This window comes from Mustela nivalis (assembly GCF_964662115.1).
Source record: "Mustela nivalis genome assembly, chromosome: 13".
In the NCBI taxonomy this organism is placed as follows: Eukaryota; Metazoa; Chordata; class Mammalia; order Carnivora; family Mustelidae; genus Mustela; species Mustela nivalis.
In genome coordinates this window covers 84754014-84775350 of record NC_139032.1, presented here as the reverse complement: position 1 = coordinate 84775350, position 21337 = coordinate 84754014, and the positions used below count along the sequence as shown (strand labels likewise).

General features: G+C 46.6%; 1 protein-coding gene across 3 annotated transcripts in view; it reads right to left on the bottom strand.

Annotated features, from left to right (window-relative positions):
• Positions 1–21337, bottom strand: part of MVB12B (multivesicular body subunit 12B) — a 186463-nt gene that overhangs the window by 113351 nt on the left and 51775 nt on the right. For all 3 annotated transcript variants that reach the window (XM_082695609.1, XM_082695607.1, XM_082695608.1), the window contains exons 3-5: positions 14070–14177; positions 9210–9306; positions 1109–1238 (exon numbers count right to left, since the gene is read on the bottom strand). In XM_082695609.1, the coding sequence (XP_082551735.1) occupies positions 1109–1238; positions 9210–9306; positions 14070–14177 (335 nt within the window). The remainder of the gene's footprint in view (positions 1–1108; positions 1239–9209; positions 9307–14069; positions 14178–21337) is intronic.

Here is a 21337-nt window from a genome sequence, read left to right as displayed (position 1 = left end):
ATTAGCCCAGCCAACGAATGCTTCCTTTTGCTTTAGCCAGCCTGAGTTGGGTTTCTGGTCACTTACAAGAGTCCAAAGTGAAATCCTGAGATTCCCTGTACTTCTTACGTACAAAACAGCTACAGAGCTGGGCCCGTGCCTAGTACTGGGGCTACCGGGTAAACAAGACACAGTGGGCCTAGCCCTCAGTTGCCCTCTGCTTCTCAGGGAAGATGAACATCAGACTGAAAGGTGCACAAGGAATTATCACGTAGTCATATGAGACTCATGTTTCTTCCTGACTCAGACCCTCCAGCGACTCTCCAGTGTACCTGGGATAAAATCCAAACTGCCTCTGTGTTGTATGAGGTCCTGCTAACCGCTTACCCCAACGCCCGACTCAGCCTTGCTCGCCCACATCAGCCACACCGCTCTGCTTTCTGCTCCTGAACAAGCCACACCCATTCCCATCTTTACATTTTTTCTTCTCCTGAGTCAAAAAGGCTCTGCCTTCAGATCTCCACATGGCTGGCTTCCTCTCGGCATTTGCACCTCTGCCCCATGTCACCACCCCCCACCTCCCCGGCACCTCACTGAAGCAGCCTCCGTTCACTGCTGTGTCTTATTTTTGCCACGAACTGAAATGGTCTCACTCATTTATTTCTTGTTTGCTGCTTGTCTCCCCTCTTAGAATACCAATTCCAAGAGAGCTGGTCTCTGCTGGCTCCTTGACCATCATATCCGGGTCTTTGGCCCAGGGGTACAAACGGGTGTTCCTCAAACCCTAGCGGGGATGAAGAAGCAATGCAGAAACTGCAGGCCGAGCGGGCAAAGAGGAGAGGACACCTGGACTTGCAGGTGCGCGGCAAGGCCCCCGAGGAGCCTGAAGGACGAGCACACAGAAGGACGAGGGAAGGAAAGGAGCGAGCTTCATGCGCAAAGGCACAGAGAGGTCAAGAGCTCGGGGTCTGGCCTGGCAGCAGCATTAGCAGGAAGGGCAGCGATGAGAGCTCAGGCCGGAGACGCAGGTGGCCCAGAGCCCCGTGGGTTACACAGTCTCACCCCAGGGAGTGACCTGAGCTCTCTCTCGTCGGAGAGAAGAGATGACATCTGTGTGACTAAGACTTACCCGATAAATGTGTACTGAGGAGGGGCCTGCTTGGTCCGGCCCATGATCCGAATGTCACAGATTGCGGCTTCAGTTGAATCCCGTGGGATAAATTTAATGCACAGCCTCTTTTTTCTAAAAGCCAATTCCTCTGAAGAAAAGGACAACAAGAAAAGGTGTGAGTCGTCCAGAGATGCCAGCATCTCTATCCTGAATGTCTCCCGTCACGTCCCCTTCCTGGCGGCAGGAGCGACTAGCCACCCCAGTCGCTGGGCTGAGCCCCTCCTGCCCTCCACAGGGTGCCCAGGCCGTGACTGCAGAGTGGGCACCAGTCGCCCCGCTCCTGCATTCGGGACCTGACCCCAGTCCTCCCTGCCGGGAAGGGCTCCCAGGGGCATACAGAGCCAGAAAAAACCCACGAGGCTGGCTTCCGAAGCCCATACCCACGGTCTGTTCACCACTCACGCCATCAGGGACAGACACACAGACACCCTGAGTATTAACACTTTATGCCACGTGGACTTTTCTTTTTTACTTTTTATTACAGAGATTTTCACACATTCCCCAAAGTGGGGAGAACAACAGAGTGAACCCATTTGTTCCCAGCATCTAGTTTCAACATTGTGGACAGCAGACAAGCTGCTTGCTGGCAAGTCTTGCTGGAGGATTTCAATGAATCCCCACACCAGGTAATGTCACCCACCAATGTCTCAGGAAGCACCCACAGCCGACAGTCTGTCCGAACACGACCAGCAGGCTGCGATCACACCCAACTGAATGAACAATGACTCCTTAGCATGACCCCGCAGACAGTCTACATTCAAGTTTCCTCCATTGTCTCCAAAATACCATTTAACTCTGGCTTGGCCTCGATCAAGATCGAAATGACGTCTATGCCCCAGATCTGGTTGGTAGGCCTGTTAGGTTCTTCTTCCTCTGTAACAAACTCTCTCCCTCCCCTTTCCTTCAGGCCACCGGAATGTTGCTGAAATTGGGTGATTAGCCTGTATTTCCTATGAACTGGCAGTTGGAGCAAAAGACTTGATGAGATGCAGGTTAGATTATTTCTTTTAGGTAGGAAGGCTTCACAGGCGGTGCACAGATGTCCAGTGGCGTCCTGTCATGAGGCACGGCGTCTAGCTCTGCCACCCTGCGGGGGTTCCGGTGGGGTCGGCCTGGTAACGTGGGCTGTGAAGCCCCCCACGACCACTCTTTGGGCAGTGTTTTCATCCCCTGATGACCATTGCCTAGATCCATACTCTCATTAAAATTTTCAAAATGGTGATTTAAAAAATTTTTTTAATTTATTTTTTAAAATTTGTTTTTAGTGTTTCAGAATTCATTGTTTATGCACCACACCCAGTGCTCCATGCAATCCGTGCCCTCCTTAATACCCACCACCTGGCTCACCCAACCTCCCACCCCCCACCTCTTCAAAACCCTCAGACTCTGTTTTTCAGAGTCCATAGTCTCTCATGGTTCACCTCCCCTTCCAATTTCCCTCAACTCCCTTCTCCTCTCCATCTCCCCATGTCCTCCGTGTTATTCCTTATGCTCCACAAATAAGCGAAACCATATGATAATTGACTCTCTCTGCTTGACTTATTTCACTCAGCATAATCTCTTCCAGTTCCGTCCATGTTGCTACAAAAGTTGGGTATTCATCCTTTCTGATGGAGGCATAATACTCCATGGTGTTTATGGACCACACCTTCCTTATCCATTCATCCGTTGAAGGGCATCTTGGTTCTTTCCACGGTTTGGCGACTGTGGCCATTGCTCCTATGAACACTGGGGTTCATATGGCCCTTCTTTTCACTACATCTGTATTTTTGGGGTAAATACCCAGTAGTGTAATTGCAGGGTCATAAGGAAGCTCTATTTTTAATTTCTTAAGGAATCTCCACACTGTTTTCCAAAGGGGCTGCGCCAATTTGCATTCGAACCAACAGTGTAAGAGGGTTCCCCTTTCTCCACATCCTCTCCAACACACGATTTTCTAATTCTGTGATTCCTTCCGGAATTTATTAGCTGGAATTCTTCTACGTAAACAGTAACTTTTCTTCTTCAACTACTTGGTCTCCCTGAAAAAGCTTTGGTACCAAAAAGGAAAGCTAGATACATGATTCTTTGCTCTTACTTAGTAAGTCTCAAAGAAATGAGCTGGTGATTTAGCGAACTCCAATGCTGACCAACCAGGTATTTTTTGTTGTTGTTATTCATTTGTGGTTTTTAAATATGAGTTCCAATCAATTCCAATCCACTGGATGCATGAGTCAGGTATACCTGGGTTAAAGTCCCAACTCCGCCATCAATTCTATGATCTTAGGCAAATGACTTAATTTCTCTGATAGATTTCATTATCTGTAAAAGGGACTTACTAAAACCCTACCCAAAAGGGACATCAGGTGGATGAAATGTGATAACACATCATATGCTTCTCCTAGCCCAGCGCCTGGCACATAGTAAGTGCTCAGTAGAGCATAGCCATGAATGCTCTTATCATCAGAATTACCAGTAAGCCTCCAGTGCACAATTTATGTCAGCGTTTGGCATTGACTTTCAAGACCTTTCACTTCCGGGGCAGGAAGTAAGCACACTCAAATCAGACACCGAGCGGGGAGGGAAGGACAGTTATGCCACTGGTCTTGGCTTGACCAAAGGGAGATTACGGTCAGTGGTGGTGTCTTATCGCTGACTGAGGGGAGGGTGTTTTTTAAAGAGCCAGGTAGAATCTCAGAAACTTGGTGGGTTCTTTTCCCAGGCAAGGAAACTGAGGGCTAGATCAGATCTATGAGCTATGACTAATAATGTCCTGAATCCAGACCCCAGACATTGTACCCTATGAGCCAGGGACGGTATCTTGGGGGAAAACATCCGTACCAACAGTGCACCTTCAAAAATATGAGCTGGTAAGATCAGACTTGGGAAAGTGTGAAGAAGGTGAGACCTTCCCGCACAGAAATGGAAACAGGTCTCTTACTTGCTTTTGCCATGCTGCTCTTTGCTCTTTTCCTCCGTCTACAGCAACTCGGGGTAGAAGGAGCCACTAATTAGACATGCTTAAACAGGCCTAATTTTAAGTAAACATATTATACAGAGTCAATAGAAATGTGTTCAGTCATGCTAATGAACACACAGAAAGGATACAGCACTTTACTAAAACAAACAGTCTTCCAGTTTTTAAGTACTGTGTGGATAGCAACAAACTATTTTATATTCATTATAAGAGTCTCATCTTCTTGGCTGACTTTATAAAATGAGGGCCTTAAGGCACTGAGGCTGCACAGAGCTGACCATGGGTTTATCCGGTCAGCCTCGCTTACCCTCCCCACTGGGGACGGGCTCTAGGAAATGACCATACAACCCAAAATGAATGGGCGGCCCTAAACCCACCCTCCTTGTGTGATAAGATACTTATGGGTGATGCCAGGACCTGCTCTCAGAATGTCCACAGGGAACAACGATCATGGGGAAGAGCTTTCCCACCCAGGACCACTGGGGCCCCAACACAACTAGACCACAGGCCCGGGCAGGAGGCCTTGGGCCTCCTCCCTTAACTGGTTCAACAAATTAAGAGGAAAATGCAGAATGGGGAATCCCCTGTGGCTCTAGAGTCTATCAATATGAAGACATTATAAGTCAATTAGTTGTCAAAAATGAACACCAATGCAAATTTTGAAACTAAGAAAAGCACGAGGGACAAGTAAGAAATTAATACAAGTCTACGAGGCAATTTTGGTTCCCAGGCAGACAAGTCATATAAGAGTAAGCAAAGGCAGCAAGCAAACCTTGCGAAAATGTTCAGTCTTGCTAATAAATGATGACATGAAAATTAAATAAAATTAGAATAGTAAAACTGAATAAAAATTTAAAACCTATGCTGGCAGGCCTGTGGAAAATAGGCACAAGCCTGTATCATTAGTGGCATCGTGAACTGGTATTTCTGGAAGTTAATTTGGCAAGAGAGGATAATAAAGCTTATCTTTATGGAGCCCATCCTCTGAGCAAGGCACCGTGTGTGGTAGGTGTCTCCGGTGATTCACAAATGAGTTAAACACAGATCTCGTCCTCAAAGAGAAAGGTAAGTAGAGAGGATGTCCAGAAAACATGGAAGTGGCTAAAACGCAAGCTGAAAGCAACATTGGGAGGCAGATACCAATCCCCCCATCTTACAGATAGGGAAACTGAGGCCCCAGAAGGTGAAGTTATACACTTGGGGCATTAAAGCTGTGAGTGGCAAAGCCAGACTCAATCTTAGGTGAGTCCGACTGCGGAGTCCAAGTGCTTCTTCCCTGCAACCCCCAGGCCAAGCTGCCATGCGTCCCGTCAGGGTTGGGGTGGGAAGTAAGAGACAGAATCTATTACTTCCTTTGGCTTCTGGCCACTGTGACCTGTGGCGCTTCCCTCTCTCCCTCCTTCCCCTGAATGTGTGCTGTGCTGCGTGTGAGGGAAAGCATCAAAGAAGGCAGACAGTCCCTGATCTCTGACTGATGAGAGAGAGCTCTGATTACACTGTGAGGCAACTCCTTGTTTGCAGGGCTGAGTCACCCACCAGACTAAGCCCCTGGAAGGAAAGGCTGGCATCTCAGTCAGCCGCCTTCTCTCGCAAAGCCTGAGGTGCCTGCACGAGGCATTCATCAATCCCCACTGACTGTTGAAGAGAGAGAGGGCTTGCTAGAAACTGGTATCTAAGGGTCAGAGGCGGTTTCATGCAGAGGGCAGAATTAAAGCTCACCCTTGAAAGATATGAAGTGTGGGCACTCAGAGTTGAGGGAAAGGGCTTTTCAGACAGGGGAAAAACAACAAAGCAAACAAGTAGAGTCAGGAAAGAAACAAGGGTGAAGAGTGCACAGTGAGTGCCTCAGTTTGGGTAAAGTAGGGGGTACCTGAAGATGAGGAAGACATTTGTAGAGGAAGGCTGGAGCTGACTGTAGAGGACCTAAGACCCAGCAGCCTCCAGTACTTAGAAACTCATCACAAGAAAATCCTTCAAGATCGATACATACCTAAACTGGTTTATAGATTCGACACCAAATGCTATCTAAATCCCAGCTTACTGCTTTGCCGAAATGGACTAAGCCTAAGGTTCAGATGGAAATTTGACGGACCCAGACTAGCCAAAATAATCTTGAAAAAGAAGAATGAGGGTGGAAGACTCATGCTTCCTGGTGTGAAAACCTGCCACAAAGCTAGTCATCAAGACCGTGTGCTACTGGCATGAGGAAAGACACGCAGATCAATGGAAAAGAAGTCAGAGTCCAGAAACAAACTCGCATCTATGGTCAGCTGATTTCCAACAAGGATGCGAAGACAATTCCACGAGGGAGAGAACAGTCTTTTTAACACATGGTGCTGGAACGACATGACTGTCACATGCGAAAGAAGAAAAGTGGATCCCTACCTCACACCACACACAGAAGTTAACTCAAAATGGAGCAAAGATGGAAGTGGAATAGCAAACACTATAAAGCTCTCAGAAGGGATGCCTGGGTGGCTCAGTGGGTTAAGCCACTGCCTTCGGCTCAGGTCATGATCTCAGGGTCCTGGGATTGAGTCCCGCATCAGGCTCTCTGCTCAGCGGGGAGCCTGCTTCCCTCTCTCTCTCTCTGCCTGCCTCTGTCTACTGTGATCTCTCTCTGTCAAATAAATAAAATCTTAAAAAAAATAAAGCCCTCAGGAAATAAAACCATGGGCATAAATCTTGGTGACCTTGAATTAAGCAATGCTTTCTTAGGTATGACACCAAAAACACATGCAACAAAGGAAAAGTGTAAATGAGCGGAACTCCATCAAAATAAAAAGCTTGCGTATTTCGAAGGACATCAAATGAAAAGAAAACCCACAGAAAGGAAGAAAATTTTGCGAACCATATAATTGAGAAAGGGCTTATATCTAGAATATGTTCAAATATTTATAACTCAATAATAAAAAAGACAACCCAATTTGAAATGCCAGAGGATCAAAACAGACATTTCTCTGCAGAAGATATACAAACAGCCAGCAAGCACACAAAACTCTGCTCAACACCATTAACCATCAGAAAATGCAAGTCAAAACCACGAGGGACCACTTCGTGCCCAGTAAGACAGACAGAATAGTAACAAGTGTCAGCGGAGACGCGGACTCACCGGTGCCCTCCCACACTGTGGGTGGGTATGTAAAATGGTGCTGCTCCTTTGAAAAACAGTCTGGCAGCGCCTCTAGAAGGTAAATAATTACCAAAATAATTACCATCCTAGGTCTGGCCCCACGAGCAATGAAAACACATGTCCCCACAAAGGCCTGAAGGTGAACATTCACAGTAGCACTAGTCACAACAGCCCGAAGTGGAAGCAACCCGAATATCCTCCAGCTGAGTGGACAAGCAAGACGCAGGAGTCCGTACAACAGACTCTGACTTGGTAATAGCGAGGCATGAAGTACTGACCCACACCACAACATGGACCTGCCTTGAAAACTTTATGCCTTGTGAAAGAAGCCCATCACGAGAGACTACATGCTATAGGATTCCATTTACATGGAATGTCCAGAATAGGCAAGTCCGTAGGGAAAGGAGTTCAGTGGTTGTCCAGGGCTGGGAAGGGGTTGATAGGGGAGGGTTAGAGAGAAATGGGGAGTGATGGCCAATGGGTGAGGGCTCTTGAGGGGTGGGTGTGTGATGAAATGTTCTAAAATACCAATTGTGGTAATAGTCACACAACTCTGTGAATACCTTAAAAACCACTGAATTGTATACCTCGAATGGGTAAATTAATGGCATATGAATTATATCTCAATAGAACTGTTACCAACCACACCTGATGCATAAATACATCAAATCTATCTGTAAAAGGCACTTAAGCACATGCCGTGACAGGGCTGCATGGTGGTTAATGCTAGGGCTAGAGTCAGACTCCCGTGTGTCCTCTCGCGATGCCCCCGCTTCCAGATAAGTGACTGTGGATAAGTTCTTCAAACCCTCAGCAGTTACTGTGTCCCACTTTCCTCACATGGGATGGGTATAACAACACCCGTCTCCAAACGCGGGTCCCCTAGAGAGCCAGTGACATCAGGTACGTAAAGCATTTACCACAGGCTTAGCGTCTGGTACGTCACCTACCACGTGTCAGCTAGCACGAGTAGTAGCTGATACATGGGATAACAAGTAAAAGCACGATGTCCAAAAGTGAGAGGACTATGAAGAAAATAAAAACATGCAATACAACGGACTCAGTTTGTCTCGTGAAAATAACAGCTGTGTGGCTTCTGTGTAGTTACACCCAGTCTGGTCTGTATGAAATGCTAGCGAGAAAACAGCAGATTATGGATCCAAAATGGGGCCAACCATGGAAACACAAGGTATGCGTGACAGAGAATGAGATACAGGATTTCATAAATGAATCATGTGTAATAAAGGAAGGGTTCCTTGTCTTTGTTTTTCACATACTGCTTCACTGCTGGTGCCATCCTAAAATTGGTGACAGTAATTAAAAATAAAACAAGTTAAGTTAAATCAGAATGAGGAGGCTCAAATATCCAGAGGTTTTCCAGCACGATTTCAGAACCAACAGGTATGACAAGATCCCTCCAGAATTCTGAAGAAGCTTCGGCTGGTCAGTGATTTTGCTTCTGCTTGCCAAGGTTCAGGGTCAGAGCAGTCACTCAAATACGAGCCTGTGTCCTCTAAGGCACAGTCTTCCTGGTTCCGGCTTTTCTTGTGTGTTCCATGAGCCAAAAATAAGGACATTATTGCACTTCTATTCCTTGGACGTCTTTGATTTTTTTTTTTTCCTTTTGTTTGTGGGTCTTGTGCTAAGCTTGGCTTCTGCGACACCAGAGGATGGACCGAGTGGGGACGGCAACCAGTCTCACTGGTCTGTTCCTGAGCGAGCCGAGTCAGCAGGGAGCCCGTTCTAAGAGAAAAGGACATTCTGCTCATTTACATGCTGCTTCCCAGAGCGCCGCAAACTCCTCAGAGAACCAAGTCAGGCATACCGCACGAGCAGGAGGGTTTAGTCACGGGCGTGCAGCAAGGCCCCCTAAAATGTTCCCGAAGAAAAATGCACATACAAACCATCTAAAAATATACCTGGAGGAAGAAAAGTCCCATTGTGACGAGCGGTACTAAAGGGAGACTCACGTGTGTCCATCGTCTCCTGAATTGGGATGAAGCCTACAGGCAGAGTGTCCTTGATGTCAATGAGCTTCATATCCACTAACACGTTCCCTAAATGACTCTTGGGAAGAAAGAAAAGAGATACAGACTATTAATCTGAACAGCCCTGTGGTGGGTTTGCCATTTTGGCTTCGAGATGCATATTTAACACAATGACTCATGCAGCTTTACGACAGCAGGTTAATTAGAGTAGGTGCCACTTAATGTTCCCCAGCGGCTACGCAGGGACTTGGGGGCCCCCGGGAAGGAGCTTCATCTGCCGCACCTCCACACCACTCACTCAGACACGGTGGTTAGCTAGACGGAGACCTGGGAGATGCTCGAGACAGAACCCAGCAGAGGGCAGCTGCGCGTGCATCCTGGGACCAGGCTGCCACTCGGCCTGCAGCACGGGCTGCACATTCCTGGGGCAGTCACCGCGGCTGGAGAGAGCGTGCAAAGCCTCCCCAAGAACCAGTCACGCTCCTAGGTGACTGCCCATCTGCGTACTGACACACCTTTCAGTTGCTAGATACGATCTGTAAAATCCTAGGAATCGTCAACTCATACAGGCTGGAAAGCCCTGCTGTCTCCATATCACACATCTACTAAAATGATATGCACAAGGGCCTCTTAAAGTCTCAACTCAGTGGTAGCATAGGGGGTCCACAGTGCGCGTTTTCTGTAACCAGTACAAAAATATCTTCTGAGGACAGCACGCACCATCGTGTAATTGCACAACAGCACCCTCTGCAAACACACCGGCATTAGCAGCCCACGGTTCTGGTTGAAATGCTCTGTGCCAACACTAGCCTGGATGGCCGGTCAGGAACTTCTTACCCTCTGAACTCTGCGCTATTGTCTCTCTTGGCTGCTCTCTCTTTTTTTCCCTACTGATTGGTAATGGCCCATGTGTGAGGTTCTTTCTTCACTATCTGTCTCCCCCTGACCGTTCAAGGGCCACAAGGACCAAAACTGTCTGTTGCTACTAGACCCCCAAGCTTAGCACACTTCTCGGCATACATGCTCAATTATTACCTACCTCATAATTACCTACTAAAATATACCTACTGAATAGCGTAACATTTTGGGGGTACATTTTCAACTGGGTGGGCCAGAGCTTGAAATCAAATTGGATTTGCTTAGATGACAAACCTCAACTATAACAATAAAAACGGAAGGATGCTTCATAAATACATTATAAACCTAAAAGCGCACAATTGAAATAAATTCTTCAAACTTCACTACGAAAGTCACAGTGTCAAATGTCAACTGTGACTGGGCTTTTATGGCCCTGTTGTCACAAACCCGTTTCCTTCTCTTATACCTCTCGTGTTTGACGACTATTTTCTATTATGACATTTCAGGTAGCTTGGTCTCAGGGAAACAATGCACACAGCTCAGCGCCACACATGAAAAGCGAAACCTTACTAATGCAGAATAAATCTCTGACCGTGTAGAAGAGGTTTGAACCGTTAACCTAACTTGAAAACATCAGCTGCTTTCAGAATTGCCTGATCTAATCTATCATAATTTTTTTCTTTCCTGGCAGTTGCTTTTCCGTGTCATCGCTGCTTTCTGCATTGAGAAATTAACAACTGGGTATGTTTTCCTGCCCCGGAGATGGATGGGTATTCATCAATATCCTTCTCAAATGTCTTCTACTTGACAAGTTGGGTTTTACACAAGTCAACTGCAAACCACTTAGCGACCTCACCCTCCACACTCTACAAATGTCCCTGATCATAAAACCAGAACATCAGTGGTGTGGCCATTAAAAAAAAAAAAAAAAAAAAAAAGCATCGAGAACCCTCCCACGCATACAAAACGGGACGCTGCACTGTCCAAGCTTCCTGCAACCCAAGTGCGGTCCCTCCACACACGGGGCTGCTGCTCTACTGGGTTTAATACGGTGGGTCTGCGACATCATTAATTTTGCTTGTTCCTCTCCCCTCCCCCATCCCGTGCTCTCTTTCATTTCCTCCTCATAAATATGAAGAACGTATTCCCAATCCTTGTTGAGCAAATGATTCATGCCAAAAGCCCAATATGCACTGACTCAGGGTATTTATACTGTCTCTGGTAGCCAGTATTTGCTAGTATACTGTAATTATTTCTGACAACCTTGCATTTAAGGTAGCCACAGATAACCAACTTAATATTCAAATGTTCATAAATCCTTCTGTTTAATATCCTCCCTACCTAATCTATGTACATTATTATTACAGGTAATGCAGAAAGTACAGGGCATGAAAAGTGCAATTAATCTCGATCCTTCCCCAGGAAGCAATGTCACTCCAAAGCCAGGTTTCTGTATTAATAGCATTACTGGGGGAAAGGAATTTAGGTTCCAAAGGAGTGTCCCCAAACTCCTACACAGGGAGTCTCGAGCTGCCTAATTAAGAATCTGTCCAGTCTTGAGATCCCACATCCCTCCTCTACAGTTGTAAAAATATACGCTATGCAAAGTCCTGGTTGTGACAGCAGGGCCGGGACAGACCGGCTGTAGTGGATTAAAATATGCCCGTTCCTACTGTGCTCCTGGGCTGGCAAGTAGGTCCCTGCCACCCCCCTGAATGAATCCCTCTGGGTCTCACTAAAGGACTCAGTCGTTCTTCTTCGGGAAACAGGATGCACCGACTTCCCATCCTACTTCGGAGGGAGGCAGAGACCAGAGACCTCCCCCACCACCCTCAACCCCCCCCCCCCACAGGGTAAGGCTTACAAATGAGCATTCCACACTATCTCTTTCGGTTCAACAAATGCCAATGAACTCGATACACTTTCTATAACATGTTTATGCAGGACTGGTGACATCTGTCATTTTTAGACTTGTCACTGTCCCCAACTCCAAGGGATCAGGACTCTCTTGGCCTAGACTACCAATACCCCACAGCTTTTAGGGGAAGTGCAAAACAAATCTCCCAAACACAAAACAAAACAAACCAAAAAACCCCCAAAAACCCAGAAGTCAAAAACAATCAAAGAGATCATGGCTGTCCTGTGAGGCCACAGTCGGGAATTGCAGCTTCAGGCAGGAGAGGTGGGGCTGAGCAGAGATCAGTACCAAATGCCAAAGCCGTGAGACTGCTGGGCACAGTGAGTTGTTCAAATCCTCGGGACTTTGTTCTGGCTTCCCTGAGCGGCAGTGAAGGCACTGACCTGTGCAGAGGGGCAGCCAGCAGACAGAACAGAGGTGACAAAAGCTAAAAATATCAGTAGTTTCAAAAACAGGTTTGGGTCAACTCCAGGGACAAAGGGGCATGAGAGTGCCCTGCGTGTGGGTATGGGTGCAGGGGCGGAGGAATGGAGCACTGAGGAGGGCGGGGCGGGAACTACCCTAACTGCTCAAGCCCCCAGCTGGAAAGGCAACCTGGCTTCCAGACTGTTCCTCAGCGTCTCCTCAGGCTGCACGATGAGCCCCAGGGACCTGCTCAGGCTCATTACAGGCCCAGCAGCCACCTTCTCGCCTCTGAGAAGGATTTCTAGTGTTTAGTGCGAGGACTGTCCCTGCCCCATTAGAAACTCTGTACTTTACAGCAAGCATATATTACTCTCATAATTAGGGGGAAAAATTAAAGCAATGACTTCTCCCCCAGTCCTGAATACATTAGGAATCATTTTCCTAACAAAGACTTATCAGTAAACAACAGGAAGGGCTGGCGGAAGAGAGGGCAAGCCAGAGGACCACGTGACCGTCTGCATCCAGACAACAATGACGGGCCACACAAGGGCCCTGGGATAGGACCACGGGCTGTGTCATATGTGATGGGGACAAAAGCTTGCTGTTCCCCTTTCACACTTCTGAATGAGGATGTCTGGAAATTTTTTTTCTTTTTAAACCGTGAGGATATATCACTGGTATAATAAAATTTGTAAAAATAAATTAAGAAAAACATTCTTCCTGCCATGTTTTGTTTTGTTCTTGTTTTTGTTTTTCTTGCATTAGAAAGAGCCAATAACATTTAGGCCAAAAATATGTCACCCCTGAAAATGAAAAGCTGACTGCTCCGTGTTTGGGACTAGGGAAGACAGGTGACCTTGGACAAGCCCCAAAACTCCCTGATCTCAGGAAAGGAGCTAATACTTCCAAGAGACTGTCTGAGGATGGGAGAAGGTTATTCACAGAGTGCCTAGGACAGGCCTCCCTCCCAGTCGATCTGTGCAAATCCTCATGAAAGCTACTTCCCTTTCTTTCTAAGCCGCTCGTGAAAACATTCTGTTGGAAAAGCCTTAATAGATAGCTTTAGAATGTCCTAATTTATGGGCCCAAGAGTTCAGAACGGCCTACTGAAAGAAACCTGCACACGTGGCAGATACCTACCTGTGGAAACAATGAAATGTCAAACGTCACAGAGACTCAGGGAGAAAGTCAGTCATTTTGGGAACAAGGCCACGTCTGGGGAAGGAAGGGATGGTGGAGTGTCCTTCCAACCCTGCTTCTGCGTGCTGGCCAGCTTTAAATCCAGCCACGCCGGCAACGCTGACGTCCACACCATCCTGTGATTTGTGACTTACAGGAAAGCTATAGGCAAATGAGGGCCGGGGGAGAAATTTCCTGGTTCCCTTTTGAGAACACATTTTAATGGAATTCACTGTACACTGGAGTACGAGGTTAATAATACTGTTAATAAATGAAGCACAGTGCGAGCTGCTGATTCTACCCAGTTCGCTAAAACCACAGATTAATATGGCAAGGAAAATAAACCACAACAACAACAACAACAAAAAAAAAAAAAAAAAAAAAAAAAGAAAGAAAGAAAGAAGAAGAAAAAGAGGAAATTTCAACCAGGCAAGTAAATGCCTTGTGCTTATGCAGCACATGGACGCCACCGCTAGACTTACATTTTCTTTGGAAAATGATCTCGTGAAACACAGGTATCTGGTAACCTTGGATTTAAATAAGCCGTCTTTCCAGAGGTCAGCATCCACACCATCTGCTGTCTGTGCGACCTGCACCGGAGAGACAGAAGAAGAGCGCGGGTAAGGCGGGCTGGGACTGAAGGTGGACGCGGGAAGCGTCTCCGTACCTGTACCTGCGCCCATTAACATTGGGCCGAACTCTCCTGGCATCTCATTAGTTCATTTCACCAGACACCGGGAAGAGACTTTCCGAAAGGGGAAAAGGGAGAGTGTGAAAAATACAACTTCTAAAAATATTGTCTCCAGGGAAGCCATTGATTAAAGACACCCTGACAAAAACGGTTCTAATGAGAAAAGAGCAACTTTTGTTGCAATGGACCAAGGAGGGATTGGAGAAGTCAGCACATTGCGTTGCTCGGTACCACTCACTCGGGGGACGGGAGAGGGGCAGGAAAAGGTCCAATGGGGAGTGAAATGCCACCTGGGAGGGGCGCCGCCTGCGGGGAGCTGCCTGCTCCAGGACCCTGGGGCCAGCCGGGGTGCTTGTTCCATGGGACCCTGGTGGGGACCCGGGGCAGGGTGCCAGGGAAACTTGCTCCTCGCTGTGTCTTCTCCCTACAAGCTCTGTGAGGGGTACTCAAGGTCGGAAACTGTCTCATGATAGAAAAATAAAAAAGATTCAGCTCCTTGTTTATAGTCTCACTAAGAAACCATTTTCCTGTGCGCGGCTAGAGAAGTGCTCCTCTCAGGAGCACCCAAGCATGAAGCCAGCCTTGATTTGAGTCTTAAAGGACCTGTGTACTGGGCTGGGGGTGGGGGGCCTTGCACGAAGGCCCCTGCTTTGGGGCTAAGAGTGGGCAAGGAGACCGGAGAGCGGGGGAGAAATGGCCGGACGAGGGCAGCACTGCCCCTATCGCCTTCCAGTCGGCTCTTTCCCCGGCCTGTCAGGCACGCTCTTCTTTCTCACCCAGCAGCCCAACGGGATGGCACTACCGGCCCAGGGTCTGTGGCTGGCACCCCCAGGGGGCACAGCCAGGAAGATGGAGGGAGCAGCACCCCGTTTCTGCTCTCTGCCATCTCCCCGGTTGTCCTGTTGAGGTTTAGAATTTGGGATGCAATCCCTGATCAGACAGACTGCTGAAAGCACCTCCATGCTCTGCACGAAAACTGCCTCCATGGAGCCCCAGCCCATATACACACGCCACAGCACGCCAGTGGCCTCGGGCTGTCACGTTTGCAAGGGGATGGGGGCGCGCTGGGCTGCGACGCTGCCTGGACATCCCCGGGTCTCCCATAGTCATGTTTTCTGAGGCTGCCTCAGAGAGGCCCAAAGGCCAGCTGGCAAAAGAAAAATGCTTTTCTTCCCCCCACTCCAAACGGAACAATTGTAAATTAGCAAATGCAGCACGAGAAAAAGAAAGGTCCTTATGCTACATTTGCAAATATGTTTGACCTGAAACCTGGAGGAGGAATGGTATGGGGATAATCTCGGGGACCACTGGCTCCAAGTATGTCACCCCCACGGAAAGACATGACACAGAATGGCATCAGGCCTCATCAGCACTTTCCCCCACGAATGTCCTCCATCGAGTTTCTTGGAAAACATGAGATTTCAGGCAGTGGCACTAACTCTCTGCCGCCAAGGATCCCCTTTGTCCATTTTCTCCTGTGGATTCCAAGTTTTGAAAAATTTTTTTGTTTCCCCAACTGTCCTTTTCCTGTACTTCCTCAATTCTAGGCCGCAGTCATTTGGGAATCACCCATGGATTTCAAGAATAATGCTTCAGGAAAAAAGAATAAAATGTCAAAAGGTACAGATCTATTTCAAGATGCATTCCAATTTCAGAACCATTAAGATGTGAAAATAAAAGATGCTACAGGAATAAAGAAATAAGGGAACTTATATGGTTTCTATAATAATAAATATTTTATTTTTGATAAATTAAAAAAAAAAAAGAGTCTGCAGAACACTGGAAGGCTGTGGAATCCCACGCTGGGACCTCAGAAGACAGAGCTGTCTTTAACCTCCCACCAGAAAAGGAATGGAGTTCAGAAGGGCTCTCCGGGATATCTGGGAATACCACTGCGGGGGTAGGTGTGCCCTAGGTCAAGACTGTTGTTTCCAGGGCTTGAGAATGGTGGTTCCCTCCGCTTTCCCCACTGCCTGAATTTTCTTTTTTCTGGGTGAGAAGACACCTCACTGTGATAAAGAGGCCAGGGCAAGCGTGTAAAGAGAAAAAGCTCGCAGCGGGCCTGCTCCTTCCTCAGAGGCCCAGGCAGTGGCAGTCCTCCAGCCTGCACTGGCGGAGCATTGAAAATGGACCACCAAGGGCCTGGCTTTGCCCTGAGGCCACAACTCATTTGCAAGGAAGTAGAAATGTGTAACCCCCTCCAAGCTCACCTCCAAGGGGAGGTTTGGAGGGTGGTGAGAAAGAGCGTGAGCAAGCGCAACCTCGTGCCCGCACGTGCGTGCATGCATGCGTGCGTGTGTGTGTGTGCATGTGTGTAGAATGCAGAGCTGCCCAAAGCCTGGACCCACACAGGGGATGGACTGGAGCCAGGAGTGAGAAGGCCCAGGGTCCCAGATCAACGGAGCACTAGAGAAGTGGGCCTGGTGTAACAAAGCTGGGCATTCCCAGCCTTGCCTTCCCCAGAACACCCAGAAACTTCTTTCCCACTCAGTCACAGAAAGGTGTTTACTAATCTTAATTCTTCCTGTCCCAAATTAGAAGAGCTAATGATCTCCAAGTTAAGCTATGTATGAGGTGCCTGCACGGGCCTCCATGCAGAAATTCACCTCTGACCATGAGACCCCAGAGGCCAGCCTCTGAATCTGGGATGGGAGAGGCCATGGGGAGGTGGGCCGAGGGCTGCAGGAAGTGGTGCTCTAAGTGTAGCACAGCCCATAAAATTAAGAGGTAGACTTGAACTTGACACCTGGTGGCTGAAGCAAACCCCTCCTCCTGGGGGCACTTTGGTTAGGGATGATGTCCGAACAAAGCTTCTACCTTAGTGGACTCCAGGGAGCACCCACAAAGCCCGGCTCACGTGTCTGAACTAGAAATAAAGACATCTAGTCAAACCAAACCTTCAAAATGATGTCATGCTACATCAAGATTCAAAAAGTCCTAAACTGTCACACTGGGGTTCAGCTGGTCCTCTGGGAGTCCTTCTCCAACTCTGGGATTATATCTGGTGTTCAAACACAAATTATATGCATGTGCAACACATGTTTTCCTGCCCCCTGCTATCCTGCCCCTGGACTAGAAGCTTCACGAGGAAAACGGCGATCCTTATCTCTTCCCTTCAGTAAGCACAGTGCCTGATATGTATGGGCTCAATCAAAACTTGTTGAAGGAATGAAAGATTCAGCCATTAAATCAGGAGCAAACTGTGAAAAGCTATACACCTTGATAGCGCCCTAAGAAGGAAATCTAAAAAAATGTTTTCAAGATTTTATTTTTTTATTTATTTGAGAGAGAGGGGCGGGGAGGGAAGGAGCAGAAACTAAGGGACAAGCAGACGCCACACTGAGCACAGAGCCCAACACGGGGCTTGATCTGACGACCCTGAGATCAGGACCTGAGCCAAAATCAAGAGTCAGATGCTTAACTGACTGAGTCATCCAGGCACCCTGGTAATCAAACATTTTAAATGGAAGTTTTCAGAATCTAATCCCTTGAGCTGAGGTATCCCCTTCAGAATCCCCGCTCTGTGAGGCCACACACCTATTTCGACAAGAAGGTCCCTCAGTCTTCTGGTCATCTTGCTCGTACCCTGCCCTGTTCCCCAAATCACTGGAGCATGTCCAGCGCGGTGCCTCCAGAGGATCTGTTACGGGGCTTCACATGCGCACATGCGCACACAAGCACACACCCCACAGCTTCAAGCACACTCTTAATTACACACTCACATGTGCACACACTCATGCTTCTCTCTTACAGGCACGCACTCTTGCATGCCCACCCTGTCTTCCCAGCATCTCCCTGGGGCCTCGAGCTGCTTCTGGGGAGGAGTAGGTGGGCAGTGACAGGCTGGACGCATAGGTTTGTCTCCCTTCTCTGCCAATATGCATCTCAAATGACAGCCGTGTGCGGAAGGTACGAGCCCCCAAAATAAAGAGCAAGAGAAGAGTGTGATCCAGAGAGATGCCAACAACTGCCTGGAGACGTGGACGGTGAAAGGTTGGGCTTTAGCGAGTGGAGGGGGTGACATCTCAGGCCTGGGAGGGGCTAATGATCTGCCCCCCAATCCCTGGGCCCCAGAGCCACCAGATTCCATTGGGGGTGAGGGTGGGGGTCGTGGGGGGTGGGTGTGTGTGAGTTTCCAGCTGAAACAGGAAGATCTGAACAAGGTCTAGAAACACAGCAGTTACACTCCCAGATCCCCACCCCCCCACTTCAGGTGCGTTTTCTCCAGAAATGGAACCAGTAAGGCTCAGGGCTCCAGAACACCAGGAAGAAGTAGATTCCAGACTGAAAACAGGGGGGTAACCATGCACACTGAAAGGTGGGCCCTCCCCCTCCCCTACCCCCACGTGCTACCACCAGGCTTATCCTCCTTCCTGCTGCCGGCACCTCAGCAGCCAGGGGTATCCCCTAAACACTGGATATGGAAGGATTTGTCTCTGGAGACACTAAAGACTGCCAGAGAGCAGATCAGCACACCCAGGCTCCGGGGTCTCCTGCTACAAAAGCTGCTTCCCAGCTCCCTCACCCTGAGAGCCACCCACCAGCCCCCAGCCCCCAGCCCCACTCCCGGCTCTCCAACCACAGGGACAAGTGTCTCCCTCTTAAATATAAACGGACAACAAAGGATCACCAGGTGCTGGGATAAGTCTCCAATATGAAAGACAGGGTCCACAGCAGAACGGGCATTTGAAGGTAGCACAGATAGCATGAGGAAACAGTTCAAGTTAAGGGACAAACGACTAAGCCCATAATGCAGGTAACTGTAACCACCAAACAAGAATGGAACATTGTGAAAAAATTCAAAGGATCAATTTAAAAATAATATAAAGAGCCTAGAAGTAAAAATGTTGTAGATAAAATGAAAAAATTTAAAAAATACTGGAGGGGAAAATTGAGGAACTCTTTTAGAAAGTAAAATACAAAGATGAGATAAGCTATATAGGAAAGAAAAAACTATCAGGACAACACCCAACTAATGCAATCTCCAGAAAAAGAAATAAAAAAACAGAGGAGGTGAGTGTAGCTATTAAAGAGGCCTTGGAGGTCCTAGCACAGGGAATGAAAAAGTCTCAAAGCAAATCAAAAGAGAATCCCACCAAATTTCAGAGAAATAAAGCATTTTTAAAACTTCCAGAGAGAAGAGACAGATCACATACAAAGGAATGCAAATCGGAAGGCATCAGACTTCTCTGACACTGAACGCTAAATAAGAGGAAAAACATCTGTAAAATTCTGGGGGAGGGGTACCTGGGGGGGCTCTCAGCTGATGGGAGCCTCTGCCTTCTCTTCTGGCCCTGATCCTGGAGTCCAGGGATGGAGCCCCGAACTCAGCTTCCTGCTTAGGGTGGGGTCTGCTTCTGCCCCTCCCCCAGCTTGCTAGTGATCGGTCTCTCTCTCTATTTCTCCCGGGAATCAATAAAATCTTAAAAAAAAAAATTCTGGGGAATTCTGGAATTCTCTACCTCAACCAATTAATCGTGAGGGCAGAATAAAGACCCTTGCGGATGTGCAAGGAGTTAAATTAATCGCCCATCGGGCCTCTCTTGGGAACCTACTGGAAAATGCATCAGCAAAACTGGGTATGAAATCAATGACGAGGAAACTACGAACCCCAGGAAAAAGATCCTGCACAGGACGGTGAAGAGAAGGCAGCAGGGTGCCAGGGCCTAGACACAACACGAGGAAAAGAAGAGAAGGCCATGGCCGGCCATCTGCGGGAGGAAGGGACAGGACAGTTTTTGGAATTGAACTTAAGCCCTGGGAAGAAATACAGATGGGTGTGTGACAGAGGTACTGGAGCATTTAGAAAACTAAAAACACAGATGTAAAGCTGTTTGAAAACATAACTTATTAATTAACTTAAAATTTAAAAAAAAATTTAACATGTAAATGTAAAAACCAATAGGCACTTAGTATGGAGGTTCCTCAAAAAGTTAGAAATAGAACTACCCTATGACTCAGTAATCCCACTACTGAGTATTTACCCACCAAATACAAAAACACTAATTTGAAATGGATATATTTTGATATAGATATTTGATATATATCAAAAATTTGACATATATATCAAATATCTATATCAAAATTTGATATATATATCAAATATCTATATAGAGACATATGTATATATCTATATATATTTATATCTATATCTATTTTTGATATATATATCATTTATCATATATAAATATATCATAATCAAAATATCAAATAAATATCAAAATAAATATATTGATATAAATATGATAAATATTGATATAAATATATTGATATAAAATATCAAAATAAATATTATATCATATATATTTATTTGATATAGATATCAACTATATCAAATTTTTGATATAGATACAGATAGAGTTAGATATTTGACATCTATATCAAATATTTGATATAGATATGATATAGATATCAAGTATCTATATCAAATATTTGATATAGATGTCAAATATCAGCTTTGCGCAGTGGCAGTATCGTAGCCAATGAGGTTTATCCGAGGCACGATTATTGCTAATAGATGTCAAATATCTATATCAAATATATCAAATATCAAATACATATCAAATATCTATATCAAATATATATCAAATATATATATCTATATATATCCATTTCTATATATATCCATTTCTATCCAAATATATCTATCTATATCTATCTATATCCATTTCAAATCAGTGTATATATCAAATTTTGATATATATATCAAATATCTGTATCTATATATATTATTCAGCCATAAAAAAGAATGAAATCTTGCCAATTGCAATGACACGTATGGAGCTAGAGAGTATTATGCTAAGCATAATATGTCAGAGAAAGACTAATACCATATAATTTCACTCATATGTGGAATTTAAGAAACAAAACAAATGAGCAAAGCAAATGTTTTGTTAAGAAACAAAACAAATGAAAAAAAAAGAGAGAGAGGCAAATCAAGAAACAGACTCTTAAGTATAGAGAACAAACTGATGGTTCCCAGAGGGCAGGTTGGGGGGGGTGAAAAAGGTGATGGGGATTAAGGAGGGCACCTGTGGTGGGCACCTGGTGAGGCATGGA